The sequence below is a fragment of the Oreochromis aureus genome, linkage group 12 (genome assembly GCF_013358895.1).
Source record: "Oreochromis aureus strain Israel breed Guangdong linkage group 12, ZZ_aureus, whole genome shotgun sequence".
NCBI lineage: Eukaryota > Metazoa > Chordata > Actinopteri > Cichliformes > Cichlidae > Oreochromis > Oreochromis aureus.
In genome coordinates this window covers 3,123,635-3,145,492 of record NC_052953.1, presented here as the reverse complement: position 1 = coordinate 3,145,492, position 21,858 = coordinate 3,123,635, and the positions used below count along the sequence as shown (strand labels likewise).

At 41.5% G+C, this 21,858-nt stretch overlaps 1 protein-coding gene across 2 annotated transcripts in view; it reads right to left on the bottom strand.

Moving 5' to 3' along the window:
* The window catches only part of smarca2 (SWI/SNF related, matrix associated, actin dependent regulator of chromatin, subfamily a, member 2), a 58,808-nt gene extending 37,240 nt beyond the window's left edge, over positions 1–21,568 (bottom strand). Inside the window, exons 1-15 of one of the 2 annotated variants that reach the window (XM_031756574.2) lie at positions 21,423–21,568; positions 18,563–18,826; positions 17,593–17,722; positions 16,877–17,278; positions 15,995–16,096; positions 13,960–14,212; positions 12,344–12,470; positions 11,561–11,734; positions 11,032–11,205; positions 9,902–10,072; positions 8,500–8,550; positions 7,183–7,313; positions 3,746–3,803; positions 3,486–3,583; positions 2,975–3,122 (exon numbers count right to left, since the gene is read on the bottom strand). In XM_031756574.2, the coding sequence (XP_031612434.1) occupies positions 2,975–3,122; positions 3,486–3,583; positions 3,746–3,803; positions 7,183–7,313; positions 8,500–8,550; positions 9,902–10,072; positions 11,032–11,205; positions 11,561–11,734; positions 12,344–12,470; positions 13,960–14,212; positions 15,995–16,096; positions 16,877–17,278; positions 17,593–17,722; positions 18,563–18,796 (2,253 nt within the window). In that variant the 5' untranslated portion in view covers positions 18,797–18,826; positions 21,423–21,568. Of the gene's footprint in view, positions 1–2,974; positions 3,123–3,485; positions 3,584–3,745; positions 3,804–5,242; positions 5,840–7,182; positions 7,314–8,499; positions 8,551–9,901; positions 10,073–11,031; positions 11,206–11,560; positions 11,735–12,343; positions 12,471–13,959; positions 14,213–15,994; positions 16,097–16,876; positions 17,279–17,592; positions 17,723–18,562; positions 18,827–21,422 lie in introns of those variants that run through there. The other variant, XM_039621144.1, reaches the window with a different exon arrangement.
* Positions 21,569–21,858: the final 290 nt, after the last annotated feature.

Here is a 21,858-nt window from a genome sequence, read left to right as displayed (position 1 = left end):
GTGGGGAAACAATCAGCGAACGAGAGTCTGAGGAAAGGTCAGGAGGACAGTGGCAACAGAAAAGGTGACCAATAAACTGCACAATACTTCAATGCATGCATGTCTGCCAGCAGAGCTAATTCCAGAGCTAATGTATTCCCAACTGAATGCATAGTCTCTGTGAATTTAGGTTTGCTATATATATATTGATACTGCAGACATTTGATCCGATTAATGGATGTCCAATTTTCCCCAAGCAGCGCACCATATCTCATTTTAAATTTGGCACACCATAAATCAGACAAACAGGATGACTGCACCGTGATTGGATAGAAAACAAATGCTAGCTGTACCCAGCTGCCAGTTCCAGATCTCTGCCAATATATCTCTCACAGTCATGTACGCTGCAGCTGAAGACGAGATGAGGGTGTCTGTATCGCTACAGGCAGACAGGCTTGACTAAGATGCATTCATGTGCCTAACAGGAGATGTGTTTGCTTACAAAGCCTCTATCTATGACTGAAGACTTGTGACAGTCAACAGCTCCTTGCCCACAGACTGGGGAATATTCAGAAAACCTGAAACCGATTTGTTTCCATGTCCAGAGGCGTGGCAACGCCCTCAGTAAATATACTAGGACATCATCACAGAGAGCAGAGGCTAATTTACCTGCACTGAAGAACATAAATACATTTAAGGCTCGAGCTGTTATTTTAACTATCACCTAATTTGGTGCTTAGTTTCCCGATCAAGTTACTAAGTTTAGTTCAGACCAGTCTCCTACAGGTCTGAACTAAACTTAGTAACTTAAGTAACTTATAATATAAAAAGTATCTAACATTTGAGGTGTGGATTCATCGCATTTATCAAATGAAATCAGACTCATTTATATTAACTTTTTCTTGCCATCTGTAGCCTGTTTTCATACTAAAGGTAGCGTTTGATGATTACGAAGCTGTTACTGGTGGCACTGAAAGCACAGCAGGAAGTTGGCGCTGGCACTGCAAGACTCGACAGCTTGACTGTTTCACTCACATTTACAACAAAAATAGACGTGCATGGACTGCAAAATGCATTTAGAAGAATATATGAGAGCATAAAGCATGACAAGATTCTGTTTTCTTGACCAAAAAAATGATGAAAAGACTGTGATGTTGTGATTTATGGTGCACACACACACACACACACACACACACACACACACACACACACACACACACACACAGTAATGATGCAGTCCATCAAGTCCAAATACCAGGGAGAGATAAAGGAACGCCAGCGCGTGTCACTGTAGTCACAATCAAAACCTCTGTGGGTGAACAGCCAAAAGAAGTCATTTATCAAACTACTTGTTGAACACGCTGTCATCCATTGACCCTTTGTTTGAGACAAGCACAAAGCTGGAGAATGAAGATCTAATTAAAGCTAAAGCTGTTTGTATGCAGACAGTCTGTTACTTCAGCTGTCGTGTAAACTCTGCTTAAAGCTGACAGCAGCGGTCCTTCTCAGTTGCAGTGAGAGCTACAGCATGTAGGGGTGTGTCTAAAGGGGAGTCCAAAGCTTTTAATTTAATTTTTCAAATAGCTCGGATGCCAATGTGGTCCAATGTTTGCAACTTGTACGAGAACTTTACAGTTTCTAAAATGTTCCTTATACAAAGTTGCTCTTCTTTGCAGATCAGCCAACGTTTGCTCCCATTCATTGTCTATGTAACCAGGAAACTACTGAAAGCACCCAGAATGGACTTTTTTAATCTAAAATGAAAACACATTCAGCACCTGCATGGCATATTTCATTGCTAGCATGTTGTCATAAATACATTTTGCCACACTAGTTTTGGTCTCAAACAAGCTGCCATATTGATTTCAGTTTGCAATCAAGTTGCTGACTGCCCATGCAAGCTCAGTGTTTGCATGACTTTATCTAATGCCTCTCAAATCACACATCACATGCTCGGGTGGATCCCATGTGTGTTTAAAAATGCCCCATGGATGTGCACCATATCACCTTAGAGACAGGCTGGGAGATGAGAGTGTAAAGGCGAGAGTGGCTTCATGTGAACATGCTCATTAGGCTACATTTAGACAAGGTTTAGCTCTGCAAATCAGTTCTCGCTGATTTGAAAGGAGCCGGTCTGCTGAGACTGGGTACAATCTGACTCAACTTTCATTTAGAAAGAAGTTCCAATTTCAACCACATGCAATCAGACATTCCTGGTGGATTGCTCTCTAACCTGAAATCCACATTATGTCTGTTTCGCACATAGTTGTTGATGGAAGATAAAATAGCTGCTGAAAGAGTTGATATCTTTGCATGACGCTGCAAATCTCTGTGCAGCGCTCTGCCATCTCATTAGACTTTCTACACCTTAATCTGTTGCTCCAGCTGGACACTTTAGATGTTTTTCACAGTCTCAGTAGAACTGAACTGAACCTCAAGTCCTCACAAGGGCATTCAAGACAAATTAGATGTGTCTGCTGGTGGCAGCACTGGGCCACACTGTTCAGCCAGAATCAGGACAGGCTGTCCAAGAACAGTTAGGAAACCCTGCTCACTTACGCCAAAGTTCCAGTGGTAGCACTTACAAATGAGGTCAAACCAGTTAAAGGCAAGAACGACATTTTAGACCAGCCAAGGGTAAAGGAAACATCTGACACACTGTTTGGCACAAAGATGGAAAAGAGCAGAAGCTTCACAACAAGTGTTTCTATATGTTCTCTCAGTCTATTTGCAAATGTGACCAATGTACAATTGCTTGATTAATTTATTAAGTTCTCGTCATGTTATTGGATTTCTTGGACCAAAAAAGTTACCTCAAAGATACAATAATAGAGTGAAAAACTCAACAATCCACTGATGCCCTGTGAGGAGCTCCTGGCAATGGTGGAAAAAAAGGAACTCCCTGTTAACAGGAAGAGACCTCTGGTAGATTCAGGCACAGGGAGGAGTAGCCAGCTTCTACAAAAGCAGACATGTTGTATACGTGTGTGTGTACCTGGTACTGTTTGAGCATCCCATTGATCAACAGTGACGACTGCTTCTCCACCCTCTCAATGACAGCGTGGGCCACGCCGTAGTAAGACTGGGAGCTGGTTTGGCCAGTAGGAACACTGTACTCATCATCCACATCCTGCTTGGCTGACCTGAACGTGTGTTTGATCATTTGAGAGAGAGACAGGGAGAGAACATTTGAAAGTATCCTAACTCAAACTGAACCAACTTTCAAATTGAATTTAATGGCGCCTAACTGATGCCTGACCCCGGGAGCGCAGACTAATAAGTGCCTGAGCTCCTCATCCTCCATGTTCAGTACAAAGACGGCCAGAGGTTTGTTTATTTGCGAGGCTCCTGCAGGGACAATCAGGAGTCTCAAACACGTTTTTAATTTTTAATGTTTTAACTCTTTCACTCTACGCTCAACTTCCAGCGTGTGTGAACTGCTGTTTCTTTCTAGCTGATGCAACACCTGCTGAGTAAATGGGAGATGATAGAAGGAAATACAATACTCGATGATGTTCTTGGCAGCTCTCTTGGTGACTTCATCTCCGTTGGGATCGATTATCTTCTTCTCCTCTGTCTCTCCTTTGGACGCCTCCTCTTCCTCCTTATAGGGTAAAATTGATAACACATGACTGTGAGGGTGCTTAATAAAATAGCACCAGCACAGGTGGAACAAAGACGCAACTTTGATGTGGATAATAAAGTGTACAGTGCCCCCTGGTGGATTTTGTGCAATTTAAAGTTTATTAATGAGAAAATCCTCTACCTCCTCTTCAAACTCTGAGCCGCTCTCCTCGCTGTCTGACCGCGGGGCCACTTCATACCTGTTTTCAAAAGAAGCAACAGCAAAACAAAGCCTCATTAAAACATCTGTGCCCGTCACAGAAACATAATGACGACCTTCAGCAGAATTTATCTCCTAACGAGCAACAACTCTCCAGACAGTGAAAAGAGTTTATTAATAAATAAATAAACAGAGCAAGTAAAAGATTCACACTATAAACATGTTTAAATATGAAGGAGATGTGCTGATTCGGGGATATTGATATTCAGAATATTAATATCATCAGAGTGTGGAAGGAGAATTTCAAAACTCACTACGTTTCCTAGTTTTATTAAATATTATTTACAAATCTAAAACATTTTAGCTAATGTTATTAATTAAGTAATTGTTCTGCCTTGTTAACTGTCTGCCTGTTGCAGCAGGCCATGCTGTTTTATGATTTTTCTTGCTCAGTATAATTTAACTGAAGAAGAAACTGCTGCTTTTTGTTTTAAAGTCGTGTAAAGTCAAATTGGATTTTCTCCTCTTGGTGTTCTTGGCAATGACGAATGTTTTCCACCTGATCGTGCTCACGGTTCTGCTGCACAGAGCGACACCTGCAATCCTGGAGGTGCTACGGAGAAAACGACGGGTATTTTAATGATAACATGGACAAGTTCTGTGTGCTGATGAAGACCAGAGGGAACACAGCGAGTGTAGTTTGATGTGTTTTCATGGACTGCAGTGTCAGGTGGAATAGCTACAGTCGAGGCCAAAATTATTAGCTCCCGTTGTGAAATTAGAGAACACTCTTGATTTAAGTGTGAAAATGACCATTAACAAGTCTTTGTTTTGTATAGTGTATCTGTTTCCACTAAGTTTAATTAGGATATTTTATTGATACACCAAGTTGAAACAAGAAAGGGCAAAAATGAGACCATTAATAGTCAATACTGTACACTTTCTGAGCCACAACTGACAACAATCTCTTAGAGTAGCTCTTTACTAGGTTGGCACAGGCCTCCTGGGGGATTTTGGCCCATTCCTCTATTGCAAATTGTTCTAGCTGGTCCAAATTGAATGCTTTCCCAGCATGGACATTCACTTTGAGCACTCGCCACAGATTCTCAATAGGATTGAGGTCTGTGCTCTGTGCGGTCCACTCCAGGATCTTGGTTTTGGTATCCTTGAGGAACTGTTGGACTAATTTTGATGTATGCTTTGGGTCATTGTCTTTTTGGAAGACCCAGCGACGACCTAAGCCTAGGCTATGAGCAGATATTCTCCTTCAAAATGTCAACATAATTTCTTTTCTCATGATGCCATGCAACCAAACAAGGCTCCCTGGAAAACAGCCTCACAGCATGATGTTCCCAACTGTGTCCCTGGGGTTGAAGGCCTGTGCCTTTCTTCACCAAACATAAGCAACAACCATGTGCTGAAACAGTTCCAGTTTATTCTCATCAGATCACAGCACAGACGTCCAGAACTCAGCCTTACCTTTCAAATGTTCATGGGCAAACCTCAGTCGGGCTGTGATGTGCCGCTCTTTGAGTAGAGGGGTTCTTCTGGGACGATGCCCCTGAAGTCCACCACGATGAAGAGCCGTCACAACTGTGTTCCTTGAAACATCAACTCCAGAAGAGGCCAGGTCAGTAACAATCGTCTTGGCAGATGTCCGGGGCTCCTTGCTGACATCTGTGACTATTTTCCTCTCCAGAGTTCTTGAAATATTGTGCTTACAGCCACGACCAGGTTTGCTTCTTACAGAATTTGTCTCCTTGTACTTGGCAATGATGCAACATACAGCAGTTCTAGACACTGTGAATTGCTTGGAAATGGCAATGTAGCCTTGCCCCTTATCATGAGCCTCTGCTATCTTTTTTCTGAGCTCCAGAATTATTTCCTTTGTCTTTGGCAATGGTCAGTAAGAGTAGCTCCTCTCATGTGTGCCCTGTTCCTTGGACCCTTTTTATGCTGATTGAATGTTGTTAGGAAGCCAATTGACCGCACAGATGTGGTTTCAAAGCTGATTGGTTAATTACTCTCAGTGTTTTGAAAGCAAACATTCACATAGGGCTAATATTTTGACCACCCATTACTTTTATTATATTTTTGATATAAAATGCAAGCCTAAAAAATGTATTTTGTATTACAAAATGTACCAAAAAATCTACTAAATCAATATAGTGTGTTTTTAATCACTGGTGAATGTTTGATTATATCAAGTTTCATCAATGCCTGTAAAAAAAAAAAATACATTGGATCAATCTAATAAACAAACCTGATCCTCCCTATTCTGTTTTTAAAGAGTACTTAGAAAATGTCCCAAAATTCCACCTGGGGCAACTTTAATTTGATGCTGAAAAAAAATTTGGATTCAACATTTTCTTCTACACCGACTGGACAGATGGTACTTTCCCAAAGGAAAAAGTACAGCTTACAGTAACTATATACAGTAATGGACTTCTATACATTTTACATCAGATTAAAACTATCAATTCAGATAATTATTTATTAAAAGCTAGGATGAAAAGACTGGTATCAACTTCAAACTTTGCTAGATCCGCCCCTGCAGGTGACTTCCTGGTCTAAGTTACTAACGACAGCTTATCAAGGTTAAACGTGCTGCTGTTGTTCAGCCGCTGGTTTCCTCTTTCTGGTGCAAAGAAAACAAAGAAGAGAGACGGACTCGCGACCTCTGATCGTTAAACAGTTTCACGACCTCGCTCCATATATCGGTTGTTAAGCTTAACGTGAGGTACGCTTTACAAACATTCAGAGATGAACTTACACACTTGCTTTACTTCTCTGGGATAACTTCCTCGGAGATGAAATGCTGGATTGCTAGTGAGGCTACAAATACACACACCTTCCGCTTTCCTCTATCACTAAGATCACACTGCTTGCCGACATGCTACGATGAGGCACCCATGGCATCCATCTGAAATTCCGGATCGGTATGTTGCCCAAAATTCCTGGGGCTTACTTTTGGCTCAACATTGTCATACATAAAAACGCATGAATTCATCAAATGCCTTGGTATCAACTTCAAAATCCGAGGTGACTTCCTTCTCAAGTTACTGGACGCACACCGTTTATTGACCTGATGGGGATACTAAGATCCAGTCTCTGAAATTCCTATGTTGTGCCGTTCTTTTCTCTTCACAAACCTTTGCAAATGAACACTGCAAAAAGAGTAGTGCAACGCTTCTCTCCACTTTGCAATTGAACACTGAAAAATAGCAACTTGACTTGAAAGAATTTTCCTGGAATTGATTCTGATAAGTTTTGTTCTTGGCGTTACAAAATGCAGTCTGTGTGAGCATTACGAGCCACCGTGGCCCAACACACAAAGACTGCCACCAGCACAATCTTGGAGTGTCAAACAGTTTCATTTCAAAGAGATCAGAAGCCGACAACAGTGCTATGCAACTCACCCGGGGTTCATCTCGAGCCAAGCCTCCAGTTGGCTGGATTTTGGGGCCTCGGTTCCCTGCAAAACTTTCCCGGTCTCAGTCTGAATCACTTTGACAGGCAGCTCACTCATCTGGCTGCTTTCATCCATTGGCTACAGGACAAAGGAAACACAAGAAGCAACATGCATAAACAAATCTGAACTCTTGTTCAAACTTTAGTCTTTTAACTTTTTTGAAAAGATATGAGCTGTTAAGTTTTTAAGATGAGCGGCGGACTTTGATATTGATCAAAGTCTGATATAGATCTTCAGATCCATTTAGAAATGAGAGCCACAAACCACAAAGCTTCACTTTCATCAGCCACCGCTGATGTAACCTGAGCTTCTGCTGCTTTTACGACTGCATATAATGAATATAAAACACTTTTTATTACTTCCATAATCCCAATTAAACAAAACCTATAAAACATAAAATTATACAGGCAATTCAAAAGCTTTTGTTTATTAATTAATTTATAAATTATTTTCACTGGAAAAAAATTAGGCTAATAAAACGCAACATGAACCAAACTTTCAGACCTCCAAAGATCCCTTTAGAGGTAAACAACCCCTATGACATCAATGAGAGCTTCTTCCAAACCTGCCAAGTTCAGCCTGAGCTCCTGGAGCACACAGAGGTGAGGAACATGATTAAAAAGTGTGGAAAGTTACGACTGCAAACAAACAAACAGCACAGACGCCTTTTTGCTTTCGGAGGCCTGTTTACAACATGCCTCTGTTGTACAATCGCCCAGGGTGCAGTCTGCCTCTCAATGGATAATTACTGTTTGTTTGTTCTGCTCCTTATTTATTTCTTTTTTCTGTCAGAGTAGGTTGGATTTTGTAGCAGTTGCAATAAAAGACTCAGCAAATGCATGAGAGGAATAATTATCAGTGTTACTAATTTTGAAAGTTAAACCTATTCAGAGGACAAAAAGCGAACATCTGTCTCCATCGGGGGGATGTGAACCCTGAAGAACTCTTTGAAACAGCAGTAACTGATTTTCGACAGCTGATTATTTACACATCCATCAGTACGACTGTCACTCATTCATGTTTGTGTCCACCTGTTGAACATAAGTGCAGAATTCATGTGATTTTATTGCTGCTTTTAGTCTCCACAAAAAATGTCCACTGCTGTCACGTCTCAGCACCAACTCTGTCTGCAGTTCAGTCCTGAGCAGGTAAGCTGCAGAGTGTCAATCATGTTAAACAATAAGGTGGCGTTCAGTAAACTCGAGGTTACCTGCACATCAAATAAAAACATATTTTTTTACATTTAACATGAACAGTAACTCACCTCTCCATCAGGCCCAATTGCGCTCGTGCCTTCACCATCGCCATCCACCTTCTACATAAATAACACATCAACCAATCAGAGGGCATTTTCTTCAAAACACTGACTCATATCAAAGCTGGATATTCAAAACACTGATAATAATAACAATAATAATAATAAGAATAATAATAATAATAGGTGTGTTTTTTTACCATGAGCCTGTTAAAGGGAATGGGAACTGAGGTGCTCTGAGTTTACCTATTGTACACTCACATGACACTTTATTAGGTACACATTGCTGGCACTAGGATGGATCCCCTTTTTGCCCTCTGAACTGCTTAATTCAACAAGGAGCAGGAAACAGTCCTCACAGAGTTTGGTCCATACTGTGTGTGACAGCATCACAGAGCTGCTGCACATCCATGACTCTGGTTACTGTGTAGAATGACTGAATAAGGTGAACTCTTCATGTTCAAGAAACTACTGTAAGGCAGCTTTGTGACACGTTATCCTGCTGGAAGCAGATTCAGAAGACGGGTACACCGTTATCACAAAGGGATGGACGTGGTCAGCCACAATAGGTAGGGTGTGGGGGGGGGGTTTTATGAATGAGCCTGACTCGTTCATAGGCAGGATGGTTTCAAAATGTTTACTGCAAATTCGGACCCTACAGTCTGAATATCAGAGCAGAAATCAAAACTCATCGGGCCAGGTAACATTTATCCAATCTGCTGTTGTTCATCCTGTGAGCTGTAATTTCCTGTTCTTAGCTTACACGAGTGGTCTCGTGCTGCGGTGGAGGTTTGACATGTCGCCCATTCAGAGATGCTCTTCTGCATACCTTGTATGCAGTGAGTGGTTATTTGTCTTACTGTTTCTGTCCTATCAGCCTGAAGCAGTCAGGCCATTCACCTCTGACCTCTGGCATCGACAAGGCATTCACCCAGAGAACTGCTGCTCACTGGATATTTTTTCTTTTCCAGAACATTCTCTGGGAAAATCAGCAGATCAGCAGTTTCTGAAATACCAACCACCACGCCACATTCAACGGCACTTAAATCCCCATTTGTCCTTGACCCTGAGCTAACTCTCAGTTTGAACTTCAGCAGGTTGTCTTGGCCTGCGTGGCCGGACACACTGAGTTACTGCAACATGAGCATTAATGCACAGTTGAACTGGTGTACTTAACAAAGTGGTCAGTGAGTGTAGTTGTAGTGAAATAATTTACTCAGGAGCATTTGAGAACTCTCAGAGAAGAGCAAACAAACTGCCCTGAACTGAATATGACTAATTCATGTCATGTTTAAATGACAGTGCTGATCCCAGAGCAGCCCACATATCCAGCAACAGCCACTTTATTGTGTTTATGTTTGTTTGAAGTTGAGTGCTGCACAGAGCAAACACTTGACCTTCGTCCTCCTACCTTCTTTCTCTTCCGTCTCCTCTTCTTCTCCCTGGCAGCCTGAGCAGCTTTGTGTTCATACACCAGGGTGGTGAGGTTGGCCACATATTCATCCGTCTGCTGCAGCAAGTAGGCCAGACGCTTGTCTTTCTTTTGATCGATTAGTTTTCGGTACCCTTCCTCGTCTTCTGCCTGGATGAGCCAAAGTGACATCAAATTAAAGACGAGAGCTGCTTTAACGGTATTTGAAAATCAGTTTGAGAATAAAGTGTAAATGACCCATTATAACAACAGGACAGAATTACAAATAAACTCCACGGCACTCATATAGTCGCCAGTTTAACCTTTAGGATCTTTAATTATTATTATGACTACAAATAGCTCCTGTACAAAACGTGCTTTTAATAATAATTTAAAAAAACTAATAAATAGACTCTAAACGGCTAAATCGTGTATTTGCACACCAGTGCCCCTAGCTGTGAACTGTCTCAAAGTCCTCTACTGTCTGTATCATAAGATACTTTTACAGTGTCTCTTCTCTTCAGTCATGCATGTAATGAGGGCTCAGCAGCACTAACAGCGCTGGCAGCCGAGTGGGGGGCTGAGAAGTGCGAAACAGGAACGCAGAGTCGCAGCACGACACTGTGGACGTTTGTATCATGTGCTATTATTTAGCTGACAAACTCCAGCTCTGATTTAATGAGTCGGAATGAAATCAGACACCAGAGAAGAATGAGAGCAGCGGAAAACGAGTGGACAGTCACATCCTGCTTCTCACTGAGACCATCACCCAAACTAAATACTCATTCTTAAAGGTTCAGTTTTGGTCTGCTTTGTGCATTTGGGGGCATTTCTTATACAGATGCAGAGAGCAACATTTAGACAGATGTCTAAGTGTGTCAAGCCAACACCGAGCTCAGTGGCAACAACTGGCATCATAAGAACAGCACCAGCAGGCTGGTCCAAGCTCAGCAGGCTTTAGGAAGGCCCAGATCCTTTATTTGCTGGCAACAAACACGTTTACCATAAGCTGTGATATGCTTGTAGCCAGTATAGTCAATAATCAGCCTGTATATCTGTAACTTTTGCTTTGAGCATTTATTAAAACACATGACTTCCAAAAAGATTTATCTTGGTTTGGCGCTCCTCACCATGAGTCTCCTCATCCTCTCCTTCTCGATTCTCTCCGTCTCCTTCTTCTGCTCACGCTCCGTGTTGGTGTGCCAGGTGGCGATGGCTCTGGTGAGCTTCTGCATCTTACCGGACACTGAGCGGTGATACTCTTTGAAGTCCTTGGCATGTTGGAGGATGCTGTTGAGATATTCCTGAAAAACAAGTCACAAGTTTTTGTTTCTGTTCTCGTCACTGCAGACACAACCCTGACACCACATGAGTTTTCCTTCCTGTCAGCTTGTCATCAGCTTTCACACGGAGGACCTGCTGGATGCCGTCGCACTGTTGACAGTTTTCTGATTGCTTTTGTTGTATTTGTTTTGACTGCAGGAAATGAGACGGTAGAGTTTTGTTTTTTTAACCAAAAATTGTCATGAATACTTTTTATGATTTCTATGGTACTGCAGTTTTTACAAGAACAACAATAAGATATAAACAAATGATATAATAAGTGCTGTTTCCAACCCCACCTCTGTGGGTTGTTACATGGACTCTGGTGTGACTCACCTGATGTTTCTGCCTGCGCTTCTTTTCCTGCTCGAGCTTCTGCTGCTTCTCCAGCTTCTCGGTCATGCGTGCCTCCCTCAGCGTCTGCCGCTTACTACGCCGGTAAGCCTTTGAGTTGAGGGCCGTCTCCAGGGTCGTGTCTCGTCTCATACAGGCCACGACGTCCTGCCTCAGCTGGGATATTCATCGACGGGTCAAAACATCAAACTCTAAAGTGATCTAATCTAACCTGTATCTATAAAGTACACATTGAGTACATGAGTTGAAAATAGTGCATAAACTGCAGCTTGAGGCACTATTGTATTATCAAATGGCTTAAAATGAACAATTTGACTTTATTTAAACTTTTGCATGATTGAATGAGCTTCCTTTAAAAACAGGGCTGGTCCACTTCATTAGAAAGCACGACTGCATAAGAGAAATTAAGAATTATGAAACTGTTGATAAACCAAAACCACAATAAAACCCAGCCAAACAAATGTATCTTTACATGGATGAATGTCTTTTGTTGACTGAGGGTAAGAACTCCAAACTCTGTATGTGCATGTACCTTTAACATAACTCAGTAGAAATGACATCTCCGTTCTAAGAATACCTAAGCAGCAAACGAGCCCAGTGTGGATTTATCGATAAAAGCGCCGCACACACTCACACGGCAGGTGATCCGATGAACTTCCAGTGATAACAAAAGTGAACCCTTTCCTCTCAACTACGAGCCGCTGCAGTTATGCATTTACATTGATGCAGTCACGTGAAACATGAAACGCTGCAGCTGTCGCGTACCTGTCGCTGGAAGTTGAGCAGACGCAGAGCCTTGAGCTCCACTGTGGCTTTAGTCCTGAGGTCCGGAGGCAGCGAGCCTGGCAGACTTTCCAGTTCCTGGATTCGATGTGCAATCCGAGCCTGCAGCCTGAGAGACATTACGGAGACATTTGGTTAAACTGCAATACACTGGACATACATACAGTGTTTTATTGAGGCATTTGTCCACCACATGCTGTCAGGTATTTACATCATTGGAAATTTGGACGATGGTGATATATCCATTTGACGTGAGACCTGTCAGCTGTTAAGGCCACAGAATGTGATTCATATTATCTAATATTCAGATGGACACATTTTAATCCTGGTAAAGATTTCTTCCATCACAACACAAGTGCGATCAAAACGCTAAGGCGCGCCTGTATTCATATCTGCAGAAAGAATCCTCCATGTTAACTGAACTGTTGCTGATTTTTTTTTAAATGTAAGCACTTTTCATAGCACATCTGGAACATCTGAACCTAGCACCTTCATTAGAACTGTATATAGCCTGCCTCCACCAACACATGGTCTCATTGCCTCAGGTGCATACTGACTGTTTGCTCAATAAGCATCTTTCAGGCTTAAGGTCTAGTTTCCAAGTGTTTCTTTAGCTTCTTTGGTGCATGTTAACACAGATGATTGGTGACACTCTGGGTCCAACTAAACCATAAAACCTGCAAGTTTTGCATAGTCTTACTGAAAGTTTTTTCCCCTGTATCTCTGGGTGGTGGGTTGCCTGCAGTGCAAGTTCTGGTCCTCTTCACACATCCATGGTGCAGCTACACTGTGAGCTGTTTACTTATTTAGTAGTATCATCAGGTAGCTTTCTGAGGGAAACTGCATTCAATCAATAAGATCTAAAGTTGTTTTGATTATTCAACAGCCTCAGGAGTATATTTATAACGTATTACTACATAACACAACCAATAATGCAGCGCTGTTCCACAACACTGTGAGAGGCACAGTATTTCATAATGTATTCACTGGACAAACAAGGTGGACTGAGGACAAGTCTCTCTAATCACGTCTAAACCAACGCAGCTCGGTCAAGTGTAGAAGTGAAGAAGAGATCATCAAAACAACATCAACTTTATGGAGAGAAAAACAAGCCTTAGGGCCAAAGCAAGATTAAGGTCTGTGGAGACTTCCCGACGTCTCCTTCGGCAATCTTTGTTTTTAGAAAAATACACAGCCTGCGGGGATAACAGTGAGTTGTGATTGAGCATGCGAGACACCTTTAAGAAAGGCCATAGGGGCTCCACCACAAAGTGTTTCTCACATTATCATATTCATACGGGTAAAGCTTGGAACCTTAACCCTCGTCAAACGCTCGCAGACTCTGCTCGCAAGTCTTCATGTCACAGTCAATTTTTGGATATGTGACTTAAATTCATTTCAGGTGAAAAGAATGTATGCAGAACAATGCAGTTTGTTATGTGCAGCAGTTTGACCTCAACACATAAATTCATCTTCAAACTTTCCTTTGCCACTGATTTCAAACACACAGTTCATTCTTTAATGTGATGAGTTGTGTAGATGTGAAGTTTTTGCATGCACTATTGTGAGACCACTGATGAATACGTCAATGTGTCTACCTGTATTCTCTCTCCTGCAGGATTCCCACTGGGTCCAAGCCCTGGGGCTTCTGGATAGGCGTGATGCGGTTCTGCTTGTGCTGTATCGGGAGCATTACGGACCCCTGCTGCCCAGGAGGCTGAGGGGTCCCCGAACTGCCTGGCATGGGCCCAGCTGGCACAGCAGAGGCCTGAGGTGGTGCAGGAGATGGGCGACCACTAGCAACAGGAGTGAGCTGCTTCTGTGCAATGGTTTGATTTTCAGGACACTGGCCTGGAGAGCAAAGACAGAGGCAAGAGTGAAAAGGAAGGTTTACAAGATGTGAGTGACCTGCTACAAAGATGTCGGTGGAAGTAATTTAGAAATGAGCACATCAGAGGGACAGCTCAGCCTGGGTCTTTGGAGATGACATGGTCTGAACATCTACAGAGGAGAGAGAGTAAATAGGCTGGACAAAGAATTTTAAAGACACAAGAAAGTTTTCAGGCCAAAGAAAAAGTTTACAGATGTAGTTAGAGAAGATGAGCAGATCATCGGTGTGAGAGAAGAGGGTGCAGAGGAAAGGAGGGTGAGATGGATCCACTGTGATGACCCTAAAGGGATGAACCGGATACGTTAGGCAAAAATACTGTCAGTAAAGATGTCTACACTGGGAATTGTTTCTAAATACCAAATTATCGCACACGCAGATTAACCAGGGTTTTCTCAGTTCAGTAAATGCACCTGTGTGTTTACAGACAACCTGAACTTACACACATCATTATGGATTTTTTCCCCTTTGGCTTCAGCAGGTCAATTTTTCTGTTTCTCATACAAGGTTAACTGACCAACACAACCCAGAGCTCATGACAGAGGAAAGCGTGTCCTCACTCTAAACCTCACCTGGGACCAATCAGCTGTCAGAAAGATCGCTCTGAGCTTCTCATGTTTCTGACAGATTCATTTCTCTATTTGTTCAATTTTAAACTGACTACAGGGAAGATGACATTTTTTTAGTTCTGTATCTGTTTTAATTTATGACTGTGTTACTATTAATTCTGAATATCTCATCTTCTTGTCATATTTTCTTTCAGTACTAATGCACCATTATTCTCTTCACCTTTACCTGCTGTAATGAAGTTTTAGGCCATGTCCACACTAATACGTTTTCGTTTTATAAACACATCTTTTTCCCCGTTTTGGCCTCCCGTCCACACTGAGACGGCATTTTCAGTCAAGGAAAACGCAGCGTTTTGAAAACGCTCCCCAAAGCTGATACATTTGAAAACGCAGTTTTCACATCGCAGTGTGGACAGCGAACCCGGAGCCTTTTCGAAAACGATGACACATTTTAGTCATGTGATACAGTCATGTGACCAATTAAACTAAATGAGTGGAGGGCATTACACAGCAGCTGTTTTGTTTGCTCTCAGCTTTGACAGCCTATTAAAGGTTAATATCAGTCTGTACATGCTCCAGATAGCTTTTCTTCAAATTCTTTAACTCTCACTCGCTTTTGCAACTTTGTACTTTTGTGTTACTCGCAGCAACAACTCCACCTCATTGTTAGTGCATTTAAAAAACTCGGTGCTTTTCCTCGACATTTTGCCGCAACGTTTCAAAGAGCCGGAAAGTAAATAAACAGCAGACAGAAATGAGGCAGGTCGAATCGGCTTGCGTTTCATGCATGAACAGTACTGGAACGTACTGGGCGTCCGCTAAGCGGTGGACGCCGAGCTTTCGACGAAAACGCCGTTTTCAAATTTTGGCGTTTTAATGTGGACGCACAACTCTGTGAGAACGACTGAAAACGCTAGTGTGGACGCGGAGCGCTTTCAGACGAAAACGCCGTTTTCAAATTTATCCGGGCTAGTGTGGACGTAGCGTTAGGGGATCTACCTGCTTTAAGCCATTTGACAGAAAAATGAGTCATTCAGAAAAATCTGTTGGGCACTGCACGTTGGATTAGACTGGGCAGAATGAAAAGTGGGACTGACTGTGAAGCCACATGCAGATCCCTGTGTTATCGGTCCAATCACAGAGCCCAGGTTTACCACATACACCAGCCAAACTTACCATCAGTCCAAGGCTTGGGTCCTGTGCTTTGATTGTGTACTTGCATGGCCGGGGCTGGGCAGGGACTCGACTGGGGACCCCCCATAGGTGCCATTGGCATACCTTTCAACACAATAACAGATTTCATAGTTAAACAGTATGTACAATTTTTTTTTAACTCAATTTGTATTTATTTTTAATCAGCAGTGATACATCCCACACTTCCTCCATACAACTGTGCCCACATGTACAAGCATTCGCTCTCATCAAAACTACACAGGGCAGCAACAAATGTCCAGCAACAGCATGTTAAAGAAAGCAAGCATACATACATACAAAAGAAAATAAGCACTCTTTGGCCTCATATAAGGCAGTCCTCTGTTCTCCCTGTTCCCTGTGCCATCCATAAATATGTGTGTGTGTGTGTGTGTGTGTGTGTGTGTGTGTGTGTGTGCCGAGAAAGAGAGCTCCCAAAACTAGGTGGCGCTCTTCACTGTATTAAGAAAGGCAGCATGGGTCCCCACCGTTTCTCAAAAACCGGTCTCTGTAGTCTAAGTGAGGTCTATTACAATTTTAAACTGTAAAGGAAAATTATTTCACGCCTCTTTTCTGTGAATACAACATTAACTAAACAAATCTCTGTTCTCGGTCAGATAAAACAGGTTATATATGAATGTTTCAATCTGGGCTCAATTACAATTTCAAGCTTTTTAGTCGCTTTATTGATAGCAAAGAAATCCCCCAAAACTAAACAATTTAGATTTAGATTAATTTCATTTTGACTGAGGCATCTTTCTACACTACAGTCTCACATTCTTCTTTATCTTTACTTGTTAATGTTCACAGACTTTCACAACAAAGAAACCCACAAAATGTTTGTACTAACATAAATCTGTATCTTACCTGGAGGCCTGCTGTAAGGACTGGCACTTGGTGCCTGCGGCTGCGGCTGTGGCTGTTGTTGTGGCTGCTGCTGCTGCTGCTGTTGCATTGTGGGTAGGCTCCTTTTACCTTGAACAGCCAGCTGAAGGTTTTCCGGTAGTGGCTGCCCACGACCCAGAATCTTGTAGGCCAGAATCTGAGCTCTGAGCTGCTGCAGCTGTACTGGACTAAAAGCAGACGACCCCCTCACCTGCTGGCCCATGTTGGACATGCTGGACATGCCTCCTTGGGGATCCATTGACATCATAGGGCCTGACTGGGCAGGTGGCATGTGTGGAGGTGTAGGTCCACCTCCGCCTCCTGACATGGGACTTGAAGCGTGCTCATGGACTCCCATTGGGGATGGGTGGGGAGACATGTACCCTTAAGTGGACAGAAAGGAGGTTTCATTGTTAGTATTAAAAAAACAAACAAACAACCACACATCAAAGCCTTGAAGAATTAGGTCACACCCTCAGGATCAGAACAAAAGCCAATGAGTCTTAGAGGTTATTTAATCATTAACACACTAGAAAGAGGAAAATACAAAGCTGGGTTATTTATTTCCTTGCTGTTTTCTCCTTGTTTAATATTAACTCTTAAATTTAGAAGATGTCTGAGAAACATTAACACCATACGTGGATGATGAGGTTAAGTTAATAAAACGGGCTGCTTAGAGAGCTGAAGGACTTTCAAACCTTGGCTGTGCTGGTCCATAGGACTCTGTGGAGGCCCCATGCCACTATGGAGAGACCTCATCCCCACACCTTTCATGTGACCAAAGTGCATTGCCTCTGCCATTGACTTGTCATTCATCCCCTCCATGGGCTGAAAACACAAAATATGTTTAAGATCTACACAAATTAACTACAAAAATACTGTCCTGCCCTTGAAAAGCTCACTGACAGTTTAAGATTTAATTTAGCACACTGATGGTTCTAATCATATCAATAATAACCATTAATAAGATAAGATAAGATGATAAGATAAGATAAGATAGCCTTTATTAGTTCCACAGTTGGGATTGAATAGAACAGGATCAAATTGATTTAAAATAATCAATAAGCTATAAAAAATAGTATTTAAAGACAACACCAGAAGAAAAAGAAGAAACCAGAATAACAGAATACATATAATAATAAAAAATATAAAACAACAAATAATATTTCACTCTCTGTAACAGGGAAATCATCACAACATACAATACTTTATTTCTAACATTAATAACTATACATTTTTAGTCTATGTGCTCCTAACAGAAGAGTGGGCGCCTGCCTGCCTAAGCAGAAGTAACATCAGTAATTCTACTGCGAAACTGCCAAAATCTTTAAAAATACCACGACAAAAGTCCACTGCATGAACTCAAGAGTATAAAAAGATTATAAAAGTACTGCAAAAATTCACACTTACTATTTATGTCTGTAACAATTTATCAGACAGCAGAAATGCCGTATACCCTCACTAAGCTAATATATATTTATTTGATACTAAAATGGATAAATAAAATATTTCATTTCTTCCCAATTTTTCCTCCCTTCCTTGTTTTAGTTTGGTCAGTTTATTAGTGAGCAAAGCGAAATGTTAAAAAAACTGAATCCATTAGAGTGATATAAATATCTACTTCAATGGCAGTAATGACATCACGACATAGTTTGTAGCAGACTGTACCTTATGCATAGAATACATGCTGTCCTGAGAGTAATCACTTTGTCCCTGGCCCTGCATGCCATGAGGTGCATTGGGTGTTCCCGGTCCAGGGCTGGGGCCCATCATGCTGTGAACAGAGCTCGGTGAGGGATCTGGTCCAGGGCTGGGGCCCAAGATGGGCCCTGGGGACATACCCGCCCCAGGTGAAGGGCCAGGATGCGACATACCACCTGATGTCTCTGAGGGGCCGGACATCTACTGAATACCTGTGAAGGTACCAGACAGCTAGAGGAGGAAAATGAGAACAAGACTGATGTGATTTTAATTCCATGAAAACAAGATGAGGCACATACCATCAGAAGATGGATTTTAATATGTTGACTGTTGTTTGTGAACAACGTCAATCATGTTTATATGTGATAAAAGAATGTCGGAAACAGCCACTGAGTTAGTTCAACACCTGTGTGACAGTTAAACCTGATTATGATAACCTAAGAAGCTGCTCTTTATTGCATGACTCTTTTCTTGGGTGTAGTGATACTTTGTAGAAGCTTTTATTTCTGGAGCATTTCATATGCTTTTAAACTCTAAACACAATAATAACATGTTTTGAGTGGGTAAATGCACGTGTTTTCTAGAGATTATGTCTAAAGAATCTCATTTTAATTGAAGTGCAAGCTGCATTTTTAACCTTTTTCGTTCCTCGGGCATTTTTAATATGGTGATCGTTTTGGCTGTGTTCTGGTTCATGGCATGCATTTTTGCAAGAAATCTTCTATTTAGTCAAATTTATGACATTTAGTGTCTTTTACTTTTACATGTCATTCATACCCTGTTTACGCATTTTGCACCCTTTCTGAACCTCTTGATCAACTTGAGCCCTTTTCAAAATTTCAACATTAAATTATTTTCAGGATTTTAACCCTTTAAATACCAGTTTAAACATTGGAATTATTAAGTATTTATTGAATAAACTAAATATTTTCCATATCATAAATAGTATGGGAATAGGACATTGGTGGTGATTAGAGTCTTGGGCATGTCAAACATCAGCAGCATTATTATTATAAACATGATTGCATTATTATTATTTTTTGTGTAGTGCCTGATAATCCTTCTCGACACCTTCGTGGACAAAAATGCCTCATTCACTTCCACTGAAACAACACTTTTTAATCTCTCTGCATCGCAGTATAAAACCATGCATTCTGTAATGTCAACATTTTATTTGGAAGAAAAGCAGTGATATTTGACATTTTTCACCATATTCAACCATTTCCCCACAGTAGGCCAATGCATGAAGTTCTTGTATTTTTGCCAGTTGTATTATGGATTCCTGTGACCACCAGGGAGCCCCAAGAGTGATTTGTATGGATGTGTGTGTGAAACAACATCTAATTCATCAATGGGAACATTTATTATGCAAACTGCAACAACACTGAAAACACAACAGAACATGTGAAATATGAACAAATATGAACCGAAATACCCAGGCTTTGAATATGTGATGTATGTGTGGGTTTGAGAGAAAGTCCAGTTGATTAAGCGATTTATGAAAAATTAAAGACAGAAAAAAATATTTCTTTATGAGGATTTTATGGCAGATTGTGTGTGTATTATTCCTTATTTATTATATCTTAACATATTGTATTGTTAAATAGTCTAGTCTTTTTGTTAATGTTACTGTACTGGAGCAACTGTAACCCACATAATTTCCCTAGGAATTAATAAAGTATGCTGATTATGATTATGATTATACATGTGCACTACACAAAAAAAATATAATCCATTCAAATCAGACTTGTTGCTGATGTCTGACATGTCCGTATCCCCAATTCTATCAATTATACGGAAAATAATTCGTCTTGTGTGTGTGTGTGTGTGTGTGTGTGTGTGTGTGTGTGTGTGTGGGGGGGTAAAAACAAAATGCATTAGTTCAAATGTTTAAACCGGCATTTAAAGGGTTAAAATTCTGAAAATCATTTAACGCTTGCTCATTTTCAAAAAGGTTAAAGTTGGTGATTTATGAAAACGCGGAAAAATTATTGCTGTATGAGGATTTTATGGCAGATTTTGTGCGTGTACATTTTTGTCCACGAAGGTGTGGAAAGAGGTGCAAAATCTGAGGAGGGCACAGGGTTAAAGGCAAAGCTCTCCTGCACAGAGAATAATAAAACCCGAGGCTGCATAAAAGGATTCTTTCATATAGAAAGAAGAAGCTGACATATGTCTGACGTTATGTTCTGCTTACAAGTGTCACTATGAGCCAGAAATTTCCAGGGTCTCAACAGCCGTAGCATGACTGACTTATAGAGCTGCATAGTGATTGCAAAACGTATCTGCACCGTTAGAAAACACAGCGATGTCATAAACACCTATAAGAAAAACAAAAAACATGCATAACAATCAGCGCCACGTAGATAAACGCTGTTGGAGGACCAGCGGCACTGTTTTCCGACCGTCCCTGTACAGTTACAGTAACGTTAGCTCGATCAACTGTAGAGCCCACTCTGATTGGATCATGGCTTCCCCAAAAAACTGGTGGCCATAACGGATATGCAGACAAAATCAAAGTTAAGATGAAAGTCGAGCACCTGACATGACCTCGTTAACATTTAAAGATGCATAATTTAACTTGTGTATCGCGTTTATAAACACGTGGTTTCACAAAAGCCCTAAATTCGGCCGTTTTTCGCTGCCACTTTGCTCGATCGTTGGGTAACTTAGCCATCTGCTAACGTCAGCTAGCATAGCCCGTTAGCTGGCTCTGGTTTCCATGCAGCGAACTGCGTCCGTGTCAGAAAGTTTGGGCAGTTAGCAGTTCCTAATAGTAGTTACACCTCAGTATTCATCAAAACCGAACCACCGTTAGTCGTTTTACCTTTTCGCTGGATTGAAATTGCAGATAATTAGATGAAATTTTTATAATATTTCTTCAAAATATGACTGCTGTCCATAAGTTCACTCCCCCTCGGTGTTGTTTTGCTGACATGTTTAAGTTGTTCTTGTGTCGCCATTACTGATTTGTCAATGTCACCGGAAGTCCCACCTACCTTAAACGGTGATAGGCTGAATCGCTGTCACTCTTGTCGTGTTGTTTTTGGGCGTGTGTCCGCTCTGTAACCAGTGCTGGAACTTTGAGAGCAGCAACCTGGACGAATATCCCGCTCATGTAAAAGTTTATTACAAACGCGCGGTTCATGGTTTGTGTTGTAATAACGTATTTGATGCTGTGAGAGGCGTCCGTGCGCATCTGTCAGTGCTCTTCTCCCTGCCTTTAGAAATGAATACTTAAAAAATAATACTTTGCTTTTATA